This window comes from Grus americana, chromosome 16 (assembly GCF_028858705.1).
Source record: "Grus americana isolate bGruAme1 chromosome 16, bGruAme1.mat, whole genome shotgun sequence".
Classification (NCBI taxonomy): domain Eukaryota; kingdom Metazoa; phylum Chordata; class Aves; order Gruiformes; family Gruidae; genus Grus; species Grus americana.
This window is the reverse complement of record NC_072867.1, coordinates 5663615-5680656: the sequence shown is the minus strand read 5'-3', so window position 1 is coordinate 5680656 and position 17042 is coordinate 5663615. Positions and strand designations below refer to the sequence as shown.

At 44.1% G+C, this 17042-nt stretch overlaps 1 protein-coding gene across 2 annotated transcripts; it reads left to right on the top strand.

Moving 5' to 3' along the window:
• Nucleotides 1-15037: 15037 nt before the first annotated feature.
• Nucleotides 15038-17032, top strand: POP5 (POP5 homolog, ribonuclease P/MRP subunit). 2 transcript variants are annotated; one of them, XM_054844970.1, is made up of 5 exons: nt 15038-15173; nt 15240-15382; nt 15505-15654; nt 16214-16297; nt 16408-17032. In XM_054844970.1, exons 1-5 carry the CDS (start codon nt 15154-15156, stop codon nt 16506-16508), a joined length of 498 nt encoding a protein of 165 aa, XP_054700945.1. In that variant the 5' UTR covers nt 15038-15153; the 3' UTR covers nt 16509-17032. The 2 variants fall into 2 exon arrangements, with proteins under 2 accessions (XP_054700945.1, XP_054700944.1); XM_054844969.1 differs by having other exon boundaries at nt 15039-15173; nt 16476-17023.
• The last annotated feature ends 10 nt before the right edge of the window (nt 17033-17042 follow it).

Genomic DNA, 17042 nt, shown 5'->3' with positions numbered 1-17042 from the left:
TTGTATATAACAGAAACCTCAGGAGGTTTAAATGAGATTTGCTGGCAGCGTAAAGACTGTTTGAAAACACCCATGAAAAAAGCTCATCTTAATGGCAAGCCAGGGATAAAAATGGACAGAGACAAAGAAAAGATAAGGTGATAATGCTATGGCCATGGGTAAGAAAGAATCAGTAAGGGCCAGCTTAGCAGCTACAGTAGAAGGAGTTTGTGTTTTTTTCACACTGATGATATTCACAGTTGTCTCCCTGCTCTTTGAGGAGCTGATGAGTTATCAGCAGAATCTTACACCAGGACCAGAGCACCCAGACAGCTGAGCAAAAGGCTTGGGAAAAAGGGCTGGCCGAAGTCAGCTGGTGGCTACAATACTGGGGTGGGGGTGCATCTGTATCTGAAACGTCTTATATGCTATCCCCATTTTGTCCCCCTCCTCCTGCTGAAGATGCTGCTGCAATGAACCTGAAAGGTCTGGTTATAAATAGCTTCTCCCTGCAGCTCCTCAATGAGCCACTGAGGCGGAATGAGTCATCTCTGCCGGCTCTGTGGCCCCCCCAAACCGACTGCGTCAGGTTGGGAGCGTGGCTGCCAAAAGCAGTGGTACACACTGTTCTCTCTCAAAGGGCAGTGGCCTTGGGGGACAGGGACACTAAACAAACTAGCTCTACTCATTACTCATAAGCACCCGAAAGCCACATCACTTTGTGAATAAGAATAATGTTAAATCTATCAAAAGCGCTTAGAAACTGACACTGGCACTTCAGCCCCCTCTGTCCACACCATTATCCATGCCACCCTGGTTTCCAGCTGGAGCTTCTAACCCATTAATTGGTTTGTTATGGAAATGATTGAGCACATCTCTGAAAGTGAACCTCTCATTCCACTTACAAAGAACTTTTCCTTACCAGGACTCGGTGACATTGTTCAGTGAATGGACACAGCAACAAGTAGGTGAGCTGACAAAGCCTGATCTCTAGCTAAGGTGTGATACTAGGCACACCTCTGCATTCCCCGTGAGAAAAAGAAGATGAGAATTTTAACAAGAAAAGTCAGACTTAGATTTGCTTATTCCATTGTGAGAGAAATTCACCCAGGAGCCACATCCTCTTCTGAACAAGACAATGCACAGAGCTGATAGACAGCTGTATCTCTGCTAATCCTGTTGTAGGAAAGCAGAGTGTTCCCCTGTGTGATTTCCTGAACTTGCATAGGATGTCAGGTGCCCAGAGTAAAGGAATTCTAGTGATTATTTGCTTTGTTCATGTGGGTTTATTCAGAGGCAAATGGACCTCTCCTGAAACATGTCCTTTCTCAAGCCTAAGACAATATAGATATTTCATGAACTTTAGGATAAACACCTATGTAAGTAAGTAAAGCACAAGTCCTAGCCAAGATAAACATACCAAATTTGCTGTGTTTAGCAGAGATTGGAGGGGTTGGGAGTGCATACTTATGGTAGGGGAAATAATTTAAACCAATACTGGGTTAAAAGGAAGGAAAAGAATATCAGGTAGGGAGGATAATACAAAGTGGATGCCAAAGAAGAACATGAGCAGGGTCTGGAAGCTGCTATTACTGTTATGAAGAAAGAAAGATTTGGATATAGGAAGTAAGAAAATCTCCTAGTTCTACATTTCTTTCAAATGGAGAGTTTAAGATAACATGATCAAAGTGATTCTAGTGTGTTTTCCATAAACTAAGTTTAATGGCTGTGACCCGTGGCTCACTCAAGTATTGTGTGAGAAAGCAAGCTCAGGACAACAGTGAGCAAGGACAACAGGACAGGCAATCAAGACTATCTCACCATTCAGTTGAAGCCAAACCTTTGCAAGTAGAATCTTGAAAAATAAAATTGACGCATAGCTATTATTGGAACTGAAAACTGGTAAGGTTGATGAAGATCCATACAAACAGAATAAACAGAGCAATATATTTCAATTCCCTTGGTTTGTCAGCATTCAGTAGTGCTGACAAAAGCAATATTCCCCAGCCCAGCTGTATGGCCACCGTAGTTCTGCAAGTGATCCCCAGCACTGTACTGTGAGACAGCAGAGGGTATGTTTGCTTTCAGGTGATGCTGTGATGCAAAACAATGACAAAGCCTGACAGATTTTTTGCTGCCACAAAGGTGATACGGTGTTGTCTCAATGGAGGCAGAGGATGATGCAGCTTTACATGAGCTGCCTTTTCATTCTCCCTCCAGTTTTTAATTCATCATCAAATCAACAAAGTACATTCTGTTAAAAGTTAATGATTTTGTTCTGATCTACTTCAGAATTTTATAAGTTCATCATGTACAGCCTCATCATTTCTATATTCATGTTGTCTGGGAATATTTTATCATCTTTGATGATTTTTTTTTCCCTAAACAGAAGGGTCTTACTCCAGAGAAGAACCCAAACCTTGAAAAGACCCCTGTCCTGCTTTCTACCTTCTTCTCAGCACTTAGAAAGTTATTTAGTAGTACCTGGCACTCAGAAAAGACAATTCTCCTTTCCGATATCACCTCTAACCTCTCCTCTCTTTCCTCATTATTACCCCTTCTCTGTCTCCTAACAAGGATACGAAGAGGAGTATCTGTTTTCTTTTGCGAAGTTCCTGTATCCATGAGTAACAACAGAAGATCCTCACCTCCTTACTTTTCACTGTGCAGAAGGGACAGGCTCATCACCTCTTCTCTCATCTCTAAATTTTGCAGTTAGAAAAGATCTAGCCACATTGCTATTGATTGCTACATCCCTTAGCCTCTGTGGAATCCAAGCTTTACACAGGTTGTACAACTGCAGACTAACCGTGTCTCAACGATGTATATGGGCTGTACCTGAGTGCTGTCCCCAGCTCCTGTGTTGTACGATGGCTAAGAAAGAAAATCGCAAAGGTCAGTCCCTTGGCAACAATGTCAAACTCCCGTCTTCCTTTAATAATGGGAGAAGGATAGAATAGGTGAACTCCTGGAATTTCATGAATTTCTTAGCACTCTAGGATTTTTTAGTCTCACTAATAAATGTAGTTATCAATTGAGAAACTTAACACTTTTGTCCTTTGTTGTATTTGAATCCCAATGCAGGTTATTTTAACCATAGCTGTAGTCCTGTTACTTGCCACTTGCATGCAGCCATAGTAGCCAGTACAAGATATAGGACATAGAGAGATACCTCAATACATAAGAAAGCAAATCCTTTGCTCATTTGCAAAGAAACAGTTCCAATTACTTCAAGAGATATGGCCCGTGTACCCAGGGGGAGCACCTGTCCTAACAATGGGAGGGAATGCCAATGGCAAAGGCTACACTCTGACTACTACACAACAGAGAGAGTGGTGGTTCCCATACTTAAGAAGTTCAATATATGTTTTTATTAATGAGCAAGAAAATAGTTAATAAAAAGAAAATGAGGTATATGGGAGGCAAGAGCCTTAGTGAGGAGCGAAGTTCTGATGAGAGCTGGAGAAATACTGATGAAATACAATTTCTTGCTTTACATATTTGTAAAGGCCAACATATCCCAAAACAGCCTTTCAAGGCATTAAAAAAACAACCCAAAACAATTCCACCAACAGGTGTCCTAATTGTCCCAAGACTGTAAGGCATCCTCTTGTTATCGCACACAGCAAACTTGGAAATTAAAGATGCTGAAACCAATGCAAATGAAATAGCTACTGCCAGGAAAGGATGAGAACTTTGACAGAGCAGCTGAAGCTATATAGCTGCTGCTACCTGGAAAGGCCTGCCATTTGCAATCGTCAAACAAGATAATGAGAGAGAGAAAGTATCTCTGAAAGTAGTTCCTTCTGTTTAACTGGTGTTTGCAGGATCCTATCTCACCTGAGACCAGGTACCTCTCCAACAGCCAGGTCTGTTTCATCCTCATCTATGGCACTCTTTGGGTACTCTAAGCTCCTAAAGACAAAAAGTGAAGAAGCAATTAGCCCAAATGCATCCATGGTATCAACTACAATTACACGTGAGTTCTCTGTCTTTTAGACTAGGATTATTCAAGGTATTATACTAATTCCCTAGAAAAGCAGGCCTTTTTAAGGCCCTAGAAGCTGCCTAATTTATACAGACTTTCCTTACACATCCCAAGGGAGGAAGTTTTCTGTGGGGTTATACTTATCTCTCAGGTTGTGTAGTTTCCCAGGTCACCCCATGAAGAGCATGGTATACAAAGTGAACAGAGATAATCAGGTGTTTTTCATAAGCAACATCCCCTTGCTACAGACAAAAAATCATGCTAGTCAAGTTCCAAATTGGACACTGCACTTGAAAACTGATGAAGGAAATATTTTAAGTGAAAACTTCTAGGAGTAGGGGAAACAGTTCAAAAAAGTCAAATCAACCTGAAGCAGGTTCAGGTAAGAATAATGCACAACTCATAATTCAATTCTATTTTCTTTCCTGCACCTTTCCACCATCATATTTTTTTCTCCTTTCTGATCTATTGGATCCACTTTGCTTTCCCTTCTGCCTATTCTACTGCATTAAACAGAGGTGTAGTGATTATGCAATGAGAATTTTCTTAAATTACCAAGTGGCATGATTAAATTGTATGTATGAATAGAAGCAAAATTCTCCTGGTGGAAAAGTTCAAGCACAGGTAGTCAGCTGCTGATGCCCAATGGCACGTTCAGTCACTTCGCCATGCTGTATGGGAAACACCATGGCGGAGATGCGTTGTCATCCTACCCAGTTACAAGCAGGATTTTAGATAATGACAGGGACATAAGTATTCATATCTGCTGTCATCGTTGCTTAGCAGAAAAAAATTATTCCTTTTACGTTGTCCAGACATTTCAGTTTCTTTTAGGACCTAGTTAAAAAAAAGTGAAAGAAACTGATTATTCCACTGTGGATAGGAATATGGAGGAGGTCACCATATGCGTAGGATAAATATTCTCCTGTTGCAAACTTATATCAGTCAGTCACCATCATCTGGTCTGTGGGATAAAAATGTCTCAGATACTGTGCACTCAAACATCAGAATTGCCCATCTCATTTACAGTGCTTACTGCTGTTCAGCAGGATCAGCCATGAAGTATAAGGTGATTTCTTGTTCAGACAATTGCCTTTTCTTTTTTTTTTTTGGTATTGAACCTTCACCTCCTCCCTTTTCCCAACTTTAAAGGTAAAAAGTCTGAAGAGACAACCACACAGTCACGAGAATTGCAAAAGAACTGATTGTGCTCATGTTAGGAGATTAGATTGCTCTGCAGAACTTTCAGCAGATCCTCTCCAATACTGCTGTAAAGAGCAATGAGAGAAAGGGAGTGGAGCACAGGGAAGAAAAGAAAGGCCAACCAATAGCTAAAAAGAAAAAATCCTTTCTTTTTGCTCTGCGTACCTTCTCTTGTCTCTTTCTCACATGCAAGTTCCCCCCATCCTCTCCCCCGGGTAGTGGGGTAAAGTGGTCTGCAGCACTGTGCATAGCTGTGGCTTTAAACTGAAACCGAGTTCAAACCTGACTTTTCAATTTCTAGAGCTCTGGAAGGGAATGGGCAGGAGGTAAGAGCATCCCTGAGGAAGCAAGGCTTCTCTGGCAGAGCTGCTGCAGCAGCAAAGCTATTAATAAATGTTTGCAATCTTTTAATCATTCTGCTAAATTGCCATCGTGTTCTTGCAAACCCCATAGTGTGTCAGTGCAGCTGCCTCCTCCCGCCTGCCTCCCCGTGTTCGTGCATGTGAGTGAGGGGGAACATCAGGAACATGCTCATATCTGAGGGCTGCTGCAGCATTAGAGGGAAAATGATTTTGACAAGTGACTTTTTAAATCTTCCCTATTCAAAAGAAAGCAGCCCTATTAGTTACATCTATAAACCATACTTTCATCTGGTTTTCCTTCTCCAGCAAATCCTTCCTGCTCGATCCAGACACTAAACTTTTCTTCATGAAAATATCACATCTGATCTGCCATGGAGTGGGACCTGCCACTCGAGAGGCCACGTCTCTTGGGATGTGGTAGCACTGTAGTCGCAATCAGCTAGCAGTCACTCTGGCTTAAACAAAGATATTCTCAGCAGCAGAACATTTTTGTCTGCTTTATCCGACCCACTGTGGAGTTGATAGTTATCAGGATACAATACAAACATATATCACTTTTCATGCTTTTTCTACAGGGTTGGTTAGTCAGAACATAAGTGGACTGGAAAGCTGTGATCCTATTTATGGCAAAAGGTAACATTTCAGGATGAAAAGGATTAATACTTTTAAATAAATTGTCTATCTGCCTCTTCATGTGCCTAAAGCATATCCATTATTGTCCAAACCAGGATATAACAGACAAAGCTACCTTCTAACGTCATGGTGGAGATCAGCTTAATCCTTTGTCTGTTCCCTCCCCCAGCTCAAACTCTCATCTTCGTCCTAATTATAATAGCATTTGAAATTATCATGGTTTAAAAAAAGATGCCAGCTTATATAATATTCTTATTGCTTATTAATGATTTCAGAAGGGAGAGCAAGTTGCCTTGCATTCTGGGAATTATGCAAACTAAGGCTGAGCCATACCTTACTGGGCTCCACGAGTTTCTTATTTGGAAGCCTGATGTGTGAGGATTACCGTGTAATAACAGATGTTCAGGCTTTTAGTGAATGACAGGCCTGCCGCACATACTTGAACAAGAAGACATGACGGGCGTCACATTTCACAGCGATTAGCCTTGGGCACTTTTCAGAGGCAGAAGGCTCGAGGCGAAGTGACTTTAACCGCCCTGCAAGTGTGATAATCCCCAAGATGGCACAGCCTGAAGAGTTTGATTGCTGTTTGGCATGGGAGCTTATGAATAATAATAAAGAAAACATCAGACTAGATATCGGTGACACGGTTACACGGCACTGACAGCAGAAAGATAGTCTGCTTGGATATGAAGTCCTTAAGTCCATTACTTAATCTAAAGTTACTTATTCCCTGTCCTCTAAACATCACCTCCCCTATAAAGCTATAATGTGTGAAAGACACTAAAGAACTGAACTTGACATTTCGTATGTGTCCTTCAATTTTCTGTGTTTGTCACTGTGGTATCTTTCTATTGGAGAATACGGGGTAGAGTAGGAGGGAATGTGAATGGGAGCAGGAGCTCTGTATCCATGTTATAATCTGCTGCATTTTTATTGAAAAATGAGCTTCAATATAAGGTGACACCATCAGTCTCTGATACTAAGAGACTATTAAAAGACTAATGAAGTTGCTTGCCCCCACGCTTACAGAGAAACACCTGCACCCTGCAAGTCCTGAAAATAAAAGAGCTCAGTACATATAATTTAAGTAAATTAAATAAAATTATTTTAAAATTATTTTGTTAATGTCTGTGATCTGACTCACAGATGTTGGTCTTACAATACTGGGTAACATAATAATAGAGAAATAATAGAGAGTATAGATGCTTTTTTAAGCAATAGGTTTATCTATGTAGCAATATGCATAAAAATGTTGAGAGCTGAAGTTGAACATATCTTTTAGGGGACTCTAATAAATACTCAAAATCATCAAGTTACACTTTTTTTAAATCCTACATCTTACAAAAAAGAACTTCATAACTATTGCTTAAATAGCTGTCCCTGTGTGTGCCACAAACAAAGCTGAGTGAGCTTTGGTTTGGCCAAGTGATTGGGGTGGGGACAGGGAAGGAGAAGAGACAGCACAAGTTAAACGAATCAGTCCGTCTCCTGGAGACAAACCATCACATGTAGAAAATTTCCCATGTCAGCATATTTAGAAATAAATGGGGATGTCTTGCAAACAGTGCTGGACATCAAGTTATGACACTGGGAGTACTGTGTCCTCTGCTAGACCTGCTATTTCATCAGCAGTGCCCCACCCTGCTATTTACCCTGAGAAGTCCCTTAGGTGCCTGTTATAGCGTCAACAAAGAGGAGCCATGCCATGCAAAAACACTGGCTCCTGTGACACTACAGGATGAAAATCTTGCTACCTCTACAGGGGGCTGGGGGGGGGAACAAACGACACTTAAGTGGCTCCAGCTTAGTTTCTTGACCCATAAGCCGGTACTAGTTTTAAGCTACACACAGTCCACAACACCAGTTCTAGACACATCTCACGTTCTGTCTCTATACCATCTTGTACCTTGCTGGCTGGAAGAGTGGTACTTGGCTTGGCACGGAGACACAGGCAGCCCAGGGTGCTGACATACAACAGGCATATGCTGAGATGTGGGGAAAAGCGAGCTCCCTTAGGAAAGATGGAAAATGAAACCAGATGCCACCAGTACTGAGAGAGAAGAAACCAGATCTGATCCTTTAGATGACTTGATGGCAGCTGCTCATGTTCAGAGGCAGTAGGACCAAATTCAGCTCTAATTAAGTCACTAATGTTACAGCAGGATAAACATGATCTTTTAAGCATCACAGGTATGAAACAGGGACAGAGGAGGTCACAAAGCAACAACTACTTGAGTTCCAGCATGAACACTATGCAATTTTACTGAGGAGGCCTGAGGGACATGCCCTGGGTCAACTGCCCCCAAATCATCTCACGGTGGCAGATGCCATCAAACATTGCAAGAAAGTTGCTATGTACATCACCAGGAGCTTTAGCTTGGGACCAACCAGCAGCAGGCAGAAGTCATCTCAAGTGCCAGCTCAAACCCCCATGCTCTCAGGGCAACTGGTGGAATCAGCCTAGCAAATGCAGCAAGATATTTTTTAGTTTGCTTCTGTCTTCATGGTGCACATGGTTAGAAAAAGTGACAAATATTTACAGTCTCTTTGACTTAGTTGCAAGCATATCTTCAGAAAAAATAAAATAAAATTGAACAAAATAAAAGCAAAAAGCCCCAGCAAGCTTCCCAAAATAGGTCAGATGCTTCCAGTGCTTTTTGTCTTCTTTGATCTATAACAACCATTGCCTCTGGAAATCTGTTTGCACTTACTGCTCTTTGTGAGCACCCCCACTCAGCACAGCAGAAATAAAGAGAGGTGCTGTTGATTCTCCCCACCCAAATCGGCATTCATACACTGCACCCTGCTCTGCTTTGGAGAGGCTTTCACTTACTGTGCTGGGCAGTGGGATGCTGCGGCTAAAACTGGATCTAGGCAAGAACAGATGGGTAAGGAGGTCTCTGCTGGAGTGGGTCAGGCAAAGAGTTGAGACCCGTGGGTCCCAACTGGTCAGTGACTGACATACTCTTTGCACCAAGCTGACACTAGTACAAGCTGAGACCCTGCAGCTGCCAAGGGGAGCCCTGGCCGTACCCCACTAAGCAGCTCCCCTGCAGCTCCCCTCCTCCCCCGCACACGTTGCCACTGTGCTGCCAAAGCCAGGCAGCAGGCACAGATTATATAAAGTTGCTCCAGGATGCCTGTCCTCTAGCCTCAGCACCACATCCGCTGAGTGATGGATGCACTGGAAAATGTTTTTCATTGCCTCCCTCATTAGGGAGACAAGCGCTCTGCGGAAGACGTCTCTGATCCTATGCTGCTCTAGGCTGCTGGAGTTAAACATAAAGCCACGTAGAGAAAGGATTGTTCAGTATATGGCCACATAAGCAGATACATCTTACAGTAAAATAGGACCCTGGCTTAATCTGCACATGGGAATTCAGGGGAAAGAAAAAGCAGAGAGCAAAGATCTGCAAGACAAGCAACACTAGACACATCATTTCTGCCTCAGAGTAGCCTGTACACCAACTTGTATGTGAAGAAGGTGGCTCAGGGTAGGCTATGTTTATGCCATAAGAGCTTCTATTATCTCATTTATTGCATTAATTAAGTGCATAGTAACTCAATAATTTATTTGTAGCACTCCCTGAAGTAGAAAGTTATTATCCTCATTTCGCCAATGTGAAACTGAGGCCTAGAGAGCTTAAGGGCCAGACTTTTATACATATGAAGGTGCCCAACTCCCACTGAAATCAAAGGAAGTTATGCACCTAAATATTTTGAGAATATTTAATGCACAACAGAAATCGGTGGGGCAGTTAGGAATTTCAGGTCTCAGGCTAAGCACATACAATTGAAAGTAGCCTGGCCTTGTAAAAATCATATTTTTTTTCTTTTTCACCTTAATTCAAATATCTCAACATAGTCTCCACTCTCAGACACCTCTACTGTCTGTGCTTACCCATAGGTGATGTACTGGTTACTAGAGTCATGAGGTTTTGTTTTTTTTTTTTCAAAAGCTTTCTTCCCTGACAGGCTCAAGGGTTTGTTTTGTTGTTGTTGTCATTATTGCTGTTTGTTTGTTTCTAATACTTTTGCTTTGGTTTACCTGTGGTTGTTCCACAGGTTTCTGGAAATTTACTGAGGAAAAGTCTTGCAGCATCATCAATGACAACCAGCCTTACAAACTGCATCTTCTGTTGAAGTGCCATTCAGCACAGAACAAAACACAGAGTCCTGTCTCACTAGCGTGCTCTGAGATCTGTTCTCTCTGAAAATACCGTTCTCAAGTGCAGGCTGGAAAGTGAGTAAGACTCTCTGAGGCCATTCTTAACTTTATAGCCGTCTTTGCCATAACGTTATGGAATGTTGTACGCCTCCCTATAGGTAGCAAGAAGTTAAAATCCTGCTAATGCTATTGGATCCTTTGTGAAGGAGCAATTTTTCAATTACACATAATTAATAGTAATTACCCTTTATCTTCAGAGACCAGAACAAAGAATAATTAATCCATCTTCACATCCCTGTTAAGGAGGTATTAAATATGGGTTTTTAACATAGCAGATTATGTAGTAACTTATGTGGCCTGCTGTTTGGTCTGTGTTCCCTAATGCAGAAAAGAAAAAGAGAATCCTGAACAATCTGAACTAATATTCTAGTTTTTGCCTCAATTTAATTAACTAGCTTGGAAAAAGCTGTTTGCTTCTTGCAGCAGCTTGCTGCAAATGAAAAGTGTGCTGCCTACAGATCTCTCATATATAGAAGCAGTTTTACTATATTTGATAATTAACAACATGCAAGTGGACATTTTACTAATTTTTAACATGTATCTATTAGTAAAGTATTTGCAATTATTCCCATTGCAGAGCTGGAGAAAATGAAGATCTGAAGTTTGGGAGCAGCTTCTCACTTGGCACAACACCTTTTTGCACCGCTCTTCTCTCACACTGGTTTTTGCTGCACAGGAAGAGTCCCAATTCTGCGTTCATTCTAGACAGCATGTGCCAAACTCATAGACACTTATGCCCTTTATCAGATCTTAAAATTTGGCTTCAATCTTCCAAAGTGGCTTCCAATTTTCGATATCTTAATGGAAGCTCACCTTACAACACTTGGGATGTCTCTCAGAGCACACAGTCACTATTAATCTGAACTGAAATTTGCTGTACTTGACTATTTAAAAAAATAATAATCAAAGAAACATGAATTTACTATTTTGATCTTAAGTGAGTAGTCCAAGATCACGCTGCAAGCCACTGAAAGAGGCAGAATTTGCTTCAAACACATGGTTTTGCAAGACAAATATTCCACGTGGCAGGATGACAGCAAAGATGAGGGCAGTGCTGCAGGCACCATGCATGGCAGCTCTGGCAGACAGACCAGCAGTCTCTGGCCCGTGACAGCTTGGGTGCCCAGAAAGCTCATGATTAGTGATTACATGTTAACGTGATAAAAAAGGATAGTTTTTATTCCTGGGTGTATTGATCTGAGGGATCTTGAGCTCAAAAGGGGGAGTAGAGAGATACAGAAAATGGAGGAGTAAAAAGGAAGGGACGGAAGGGAAGAGAATGTCCCAAATGTTAAGTGAAAGCATCTGCATGAAAGCCTCCAGGCCGGCATGCTCAGAGAATTCACTCTTCTGTCTCAGTGACCTTGTGGTGACAAACTGAACAAAAAGCTTCAGGCAACATCAGACAGAAGATTTAAGAAGCAGTTTTAATTTTAGCCAGATTGTTTTGTATTTTTGACTGCAGGGTTATCTGGGGATGCAATGTGCACAGAGTGGAACAAACTGTAGTTGTCACCCCCAACTCTGATACCACACTCGATGGCAAATTCAGTTCCATGCTTCCAGAGGGAAGAAAAAAATCACGGTTTTGGCTATGCAGGGAAGATCAAATTGTGGTATCACAAGGATGGAGTACCAGGGCATCCTGATTTTACTCCAGAATGCAATTACTTGGCTACCTTATGCATGAGCAATATACTCCAACACAATATGCACTAATACGCTGGTTCCCTCTACTCACATTATGTCCGTGCTCTGTATCTCCAGACTGACAGCAATTTACTATGAACAAATTGCTTAATCTCCTGTACCTCAGTTTCTTCATCTATAAAATGGAAACATCCTACCTAAAAGAGTGCAAGGATTCATTAACTGATATATGTTTTGTCAGTGAACACATTTACTGGTAATTTTAATTATAGCAGATACATACAAACTCTAAGAGCTGGCTGCACACAATAAAACATATGCATTAATCACAATGTCTATTGCAGCTTATTAGCACAATTAATTCTATATAATACAAATGCAATCTAACCCGCAATCTGGAGATTACAAATGCCATATAAATCCAAAATGAGAGTCTAGATCTTCAAGCCTGTAGTGAAATGTCAAATAATGAACTAAAATGATAATAAAATCGACCCGGGACTGATTGGGAATAACCCCGCCACATGCACACTAACACACATGACAAACACAAGCTGGGAAAACAAGAGCTCAGTATTCCTCCTGCACCTCCCTAGCATCACCACTTTATAGGACAACCATTGATGAACTGATAAAGAATCTTCTATCCAAAGTTCTCAAACTGCTTTACAAATTGTCTCTAATGTGTATGGACAGCGCACGTTATTTCCCCTTGTCCTCATATATCTGTCCTCCATAATTTCTATTTGATAAGCTATCCTGAGGCCACATTGTCTCTCCAAGTCTGCAGGAGAGACATCCATCCTCTCTTTTGGCAGGTCTCTTGAGCCACTCTTCAATTTAAATAGCATTTTCTGAATTTTTCTCTCTCAGATCTTTTCTTAGGAGACAGTTCTTTTCCACCATGACTGTATAACTCACCATCACTTGCGACAGTTTCTTGAATCACTGACGCTGGAATCAATACAGCAAAGCTGGCAGAGGATGGGAGTGAGGAGGTGGGAAAACAAATGTGAAGATGTTGTAACCTTTTAGTCCTGTGCTGTCAGCTCAGCACACCGTGATGCCTGACCGGACTCACACGGCTTGTACTAACACAGACAGTGACTCTACAGGGAGCTGTGGTGGCTCAGAGCTGCTCTGTGCATCCTCCAAACCAACAGCAGCGAACTAAAGGCAATGTCCTACGTGAAATGAAGCAGGACGGGGCTCTCTCACAACACTGCTCTCTCTTTGCACCGTGTCTCTCCTAATCAGCCTCCTGGACCGAAAACTGCAGCCTTCTCTATACATAGGGCCCAGGCTGTAGCATGCACAGTGCACATGTCCTATTGGATTACAGGGCAGAGTGCACTCACATGGTCTGCTTGTCAGAGACACAGCCGTGCCTCTGCAAAGAGAAGGAAATGAGGGAGGGCATGAACGAAAGCAAGCCTAGCAGCCCAGGACAACCCAAGCCCAATCAGTAAGGCAGGACGGGGGGATGCCACCAGAAAGACAGGGGCAGCAGGCAAATACACCTTGGTAGGCACACTGGGAGGCTAAGCCGGGACCTCGCTCCACAAAGAAAATACATGGGAATGTGTTTGATGTCGCTCAAAAATGTGAGAATAGCTTATCATCTAGGAGTTCGCTGTATTGACAAGTGGAACAGATGACAGCTAGATCCCAGTTTGGATGTTAAAACACAGAGCAATACAGCAAAGATCAATGCAATGCAGTCTTTCTCATCGAGAAAATGCTTCTATATGCATCAGCTTCAGAAGCTGACAAACTTCCCCCCGTTCCTTTGATCATGGCCCAAAAGAAAAGGTCTTTTGGCAAGTCCATACTAGACTTTGTGCTTTTTTCTCCCCATGCAACTCATATCCTGCAGTTCTCTGAAAAAACATGACTCAAAAGTATGACCACAGGTGAAGAAGAGAGGAAAAGGGGGAAGAGCAGCAGAACAAGCATCTATTTCAGAGGGCAGAAGTTTATCACCCAGGACAGGATTTCCACCGGGTTTATCATTGTTTTCTTTGTCTAGAATTAAGGTCATTAAAGAAGATGTTTCCACTCTGAATTAGCAATGAGTTCCCACTTAATTTATAATGCCTCTGTGCTCCCATGTGATTTGGCTCCAGGGACCTCGGTGGCGGTGCTTCTCCCGTCAATCATACACCACCCTAACTGGCTCCTTCTCCCACCTCATGTTCAGGTGCCCACCTCCTACCTTTTCCCTTACCCCCCACCTTCCCCTCTCCCTGGTGTCTTCCCATACTGGATCTTTTCAAAGAGCACTCCCTGCTTCCTCAGATCATCTGTCAGAGATCACAGCTCTGAAAACTGCTACAGAAATAATTATAAGAAGCAGCTCTGTTCCACGATTTTCTTGGCTGTTTTCATTTGCTAGGCAGTCAGTGCATATCCCAGAACGCCCCATACCCGGAGCCTGAGGAGCTATAAATACTGGAGTACAGTTTTGTGAGGTAGCGAAGGCAGAGAGCCCTCCAGGAGCACAGGGGTGGCACTGGAAGCTCCGCTGAAGCCCTCAGCCCCGCAGGACAGACGGCGGCCCCACCACCTGCCACAGCCGGAGAGGGTGACTGCAGCACCGGGCCTGTCCTCACCCTCCTCCCCAGGACCTTCCCGTGGCTCGGGTCAGACTAAGCAGGGACGTGAGCGCGGGACGTCCCGTCTGCATCACTTAAACTTTTTGGCACTAGACAAAGCGGGCTCAGCCACGGTGGACTGACACGGCGAAAAGGGCTGAAGCCAAATGAACTGACCTTCGACAAACAGAGGGGCCCAGGGCCCGCCGCCGCTACCGCCCCCTCAGCCGCCCCCTCACACCAGCCCGGGCAGCAGCGAGCCGCGCGCGCCCTCGCGCGGAGGGTGCGGGGAGGAGGCGAGGGCCGTCGCGCGAGCCAGCTCAACAGAGCCGCCAGCGGCTCGCGGCGCGGGGGGGGGGGGAGGAAGCAGCGCGCATGCGCACGCTCCGGCGGAGAGCGGTGGGGACGTCCTTCCTTTGTCCCCGCCCCGGACGACGACGATTGGCTGTGACGCGCAGAGGCGCCTCACCCATTGGCTAAGCGCAGAGTCCGTCCAGATTGGGGGCCGCCGCCATGGTTCGCTTCAAGAACAGGTGAGGCCGGAGGCGCCGCCGCGAGGTCGGGCCCGTCCCGCTGCCTGACGCCGCGCTGTCCCGCAGGTACGTGCTGTGCGAGGTGGTCTCGGAGGACCCGCGGTGCCGGCAGTGCATCGAGGAGCGCGCAGTGGGCCTCGCCGTCAGGGACGCCATCGGACGCGTGCACGGGGACTACGGCCTGGCCTGCTGCTCCATCTCCTTCACAGGTGCCGGCCGGACGCGCTGCCCCCGCCTTCCCGGGCCCCCGGCGGGATGTGTGGGGGGTGTTTCTCCGGGAGGGGCTGGGGCGCGGGGCTCCGGGCTCACCGGTGCGCGTGTGCCCCCGCAGTGAAGTACCTGAACGCTTACACCGGGACCGTGCTCCTGCGGTGCCGCAAGGACTCCTACAGACTGCTGTGCTCCGCCCTCCCCTTCGTGAGGCAGCTGGAGAGCCGGGCCCAGCGCTACCCCTGCTTCCTCAACACCCTGCACATCGGAGGTCAGCCGCAGCCTAAGCTGCCCCGGGGCCAGGGCCTCTGGTGCCTGAGGCGGAGGCTGCGGAGCTTAATCATACTTTCCAGGCCTGCTAAAATGGAAGAACCCCATCTTACCGCTCTGGGTGCGACAGGCACATCTTATGTGTCACTGACTTAGCGGCTTCAGCAGATCTAAATAAGAAACAGGCACCAGCAGTTCTTTGTTGAGTCCCTCATTAATTCTGCTTGACTCTTCCATTACACAACACAAAACCAGAGCAGCAAATACCATATTATATTATTTTCTTTTTAAAATTATTTTCAAAGTGTAGTATCATCCATGTCCTGAAAATTAACCACTTAGGGGCAAATAATGGGCCCTACATGTTGGAAATTATTATTCCACCACTTAACCTCAACAGTGCAGAAACAAAGTCTACAGCCACTTCTCAGCACTTGCATTAATAAAGTTGTTGCCTGGGGCTTCTGGCACTTGATACAATGATCGTCAGAATACGTACTAACAGCTCCGAAACACTTGGTTTTGTAGATTGTCAGATACTGTTCTTGTGACTCCTACAGGTACTATAAGAACGTGTCAGAAATTTCTAATTCAGTATAATAGAAGACAGCTGCTGATGTTGTTGCAAAACTGTACAAATGAAGGTAAGTTCCTCGAGCCGCTTTCCTAAAATGCAACCTCAGTTCCTGAGGGTTTTGTAGGGTATGTGGGGCTGCTTCTGAGTTCTCAAACTGATAAGTGTTCCTTTCTTTAGAAATTGAGGACATCCTATCATATGTGAAGAAATCAACTAACGACTCTCTGTTGCTCTCTCTATTGCAGAGGAAAGACAGTGTATACAAAAGTCCTTGCTGAGCTGTTCCATTACAGAAGAGCAGTCTCACAGTGGAGATGAGGAAGATGATGATGGCACAGAGACAGACTGAACATTACTAGTTACTGTTCATCTGTCCTGTATTGTATAATCAAGATGTTACCAATTATCTTCAGTGTTAAGTAAAGTGGGGACAGAAAAAGCATCTGTTCATTCCCCTATTCCAAGTGTTCTTAAATAAATTTTTTTTTTAAAAATGTAAGTTTTACTTAAGTAGGTTACTTGCCTGTTTTACTCCAGGAGTCAAAACCACCTGCACTCCTAAGGAGTATAGCAGCTCAGTGTGATCTTCGTGCTGAGGTAGAAGTGAGCTTTAGGCAGTTGGCACAGACAAGGAATGTAGTTATTCTCCTTCAGTACAGAAAAAGCGTTAACATCTCTGGTTTTTACCCTATCTTCAAGTGCACCTGTTACCCACAGGGCTATCCATTCTTTTGAGCCACAAAAGCACCAGTTGTGTACTGAGGAGCAGAGATTACAGGGAATGCAAGGCAGAACTGTAAGACTCAACTCCA

What these genes read in the sequence shown, in the direction of transcription:
- POP5 (XM_054844969.1), top strand. Translation starts at nt 15,154, where the DNA reads ATGGTTCGCTTCAAGAACAG. An exon ending in ATGGTTCGCTTCAAGAACAG is followed by an intron (nt 15,174 to 15,239) that starts GTGAGGCCGGAG and finishes GCTGTCCCGCAG; the next exon opens with GTACGTGCTGTGCGAGGTGG. An exon ending in GCAAAACTGTACAAATGAAG is followed by an intron (nt 16,298 to 16,475) that starts GTAAGTTCCTCG and finishes TCTCTATTGCAG; the next exon opens with AGGAAAGACAGTGTATACAA.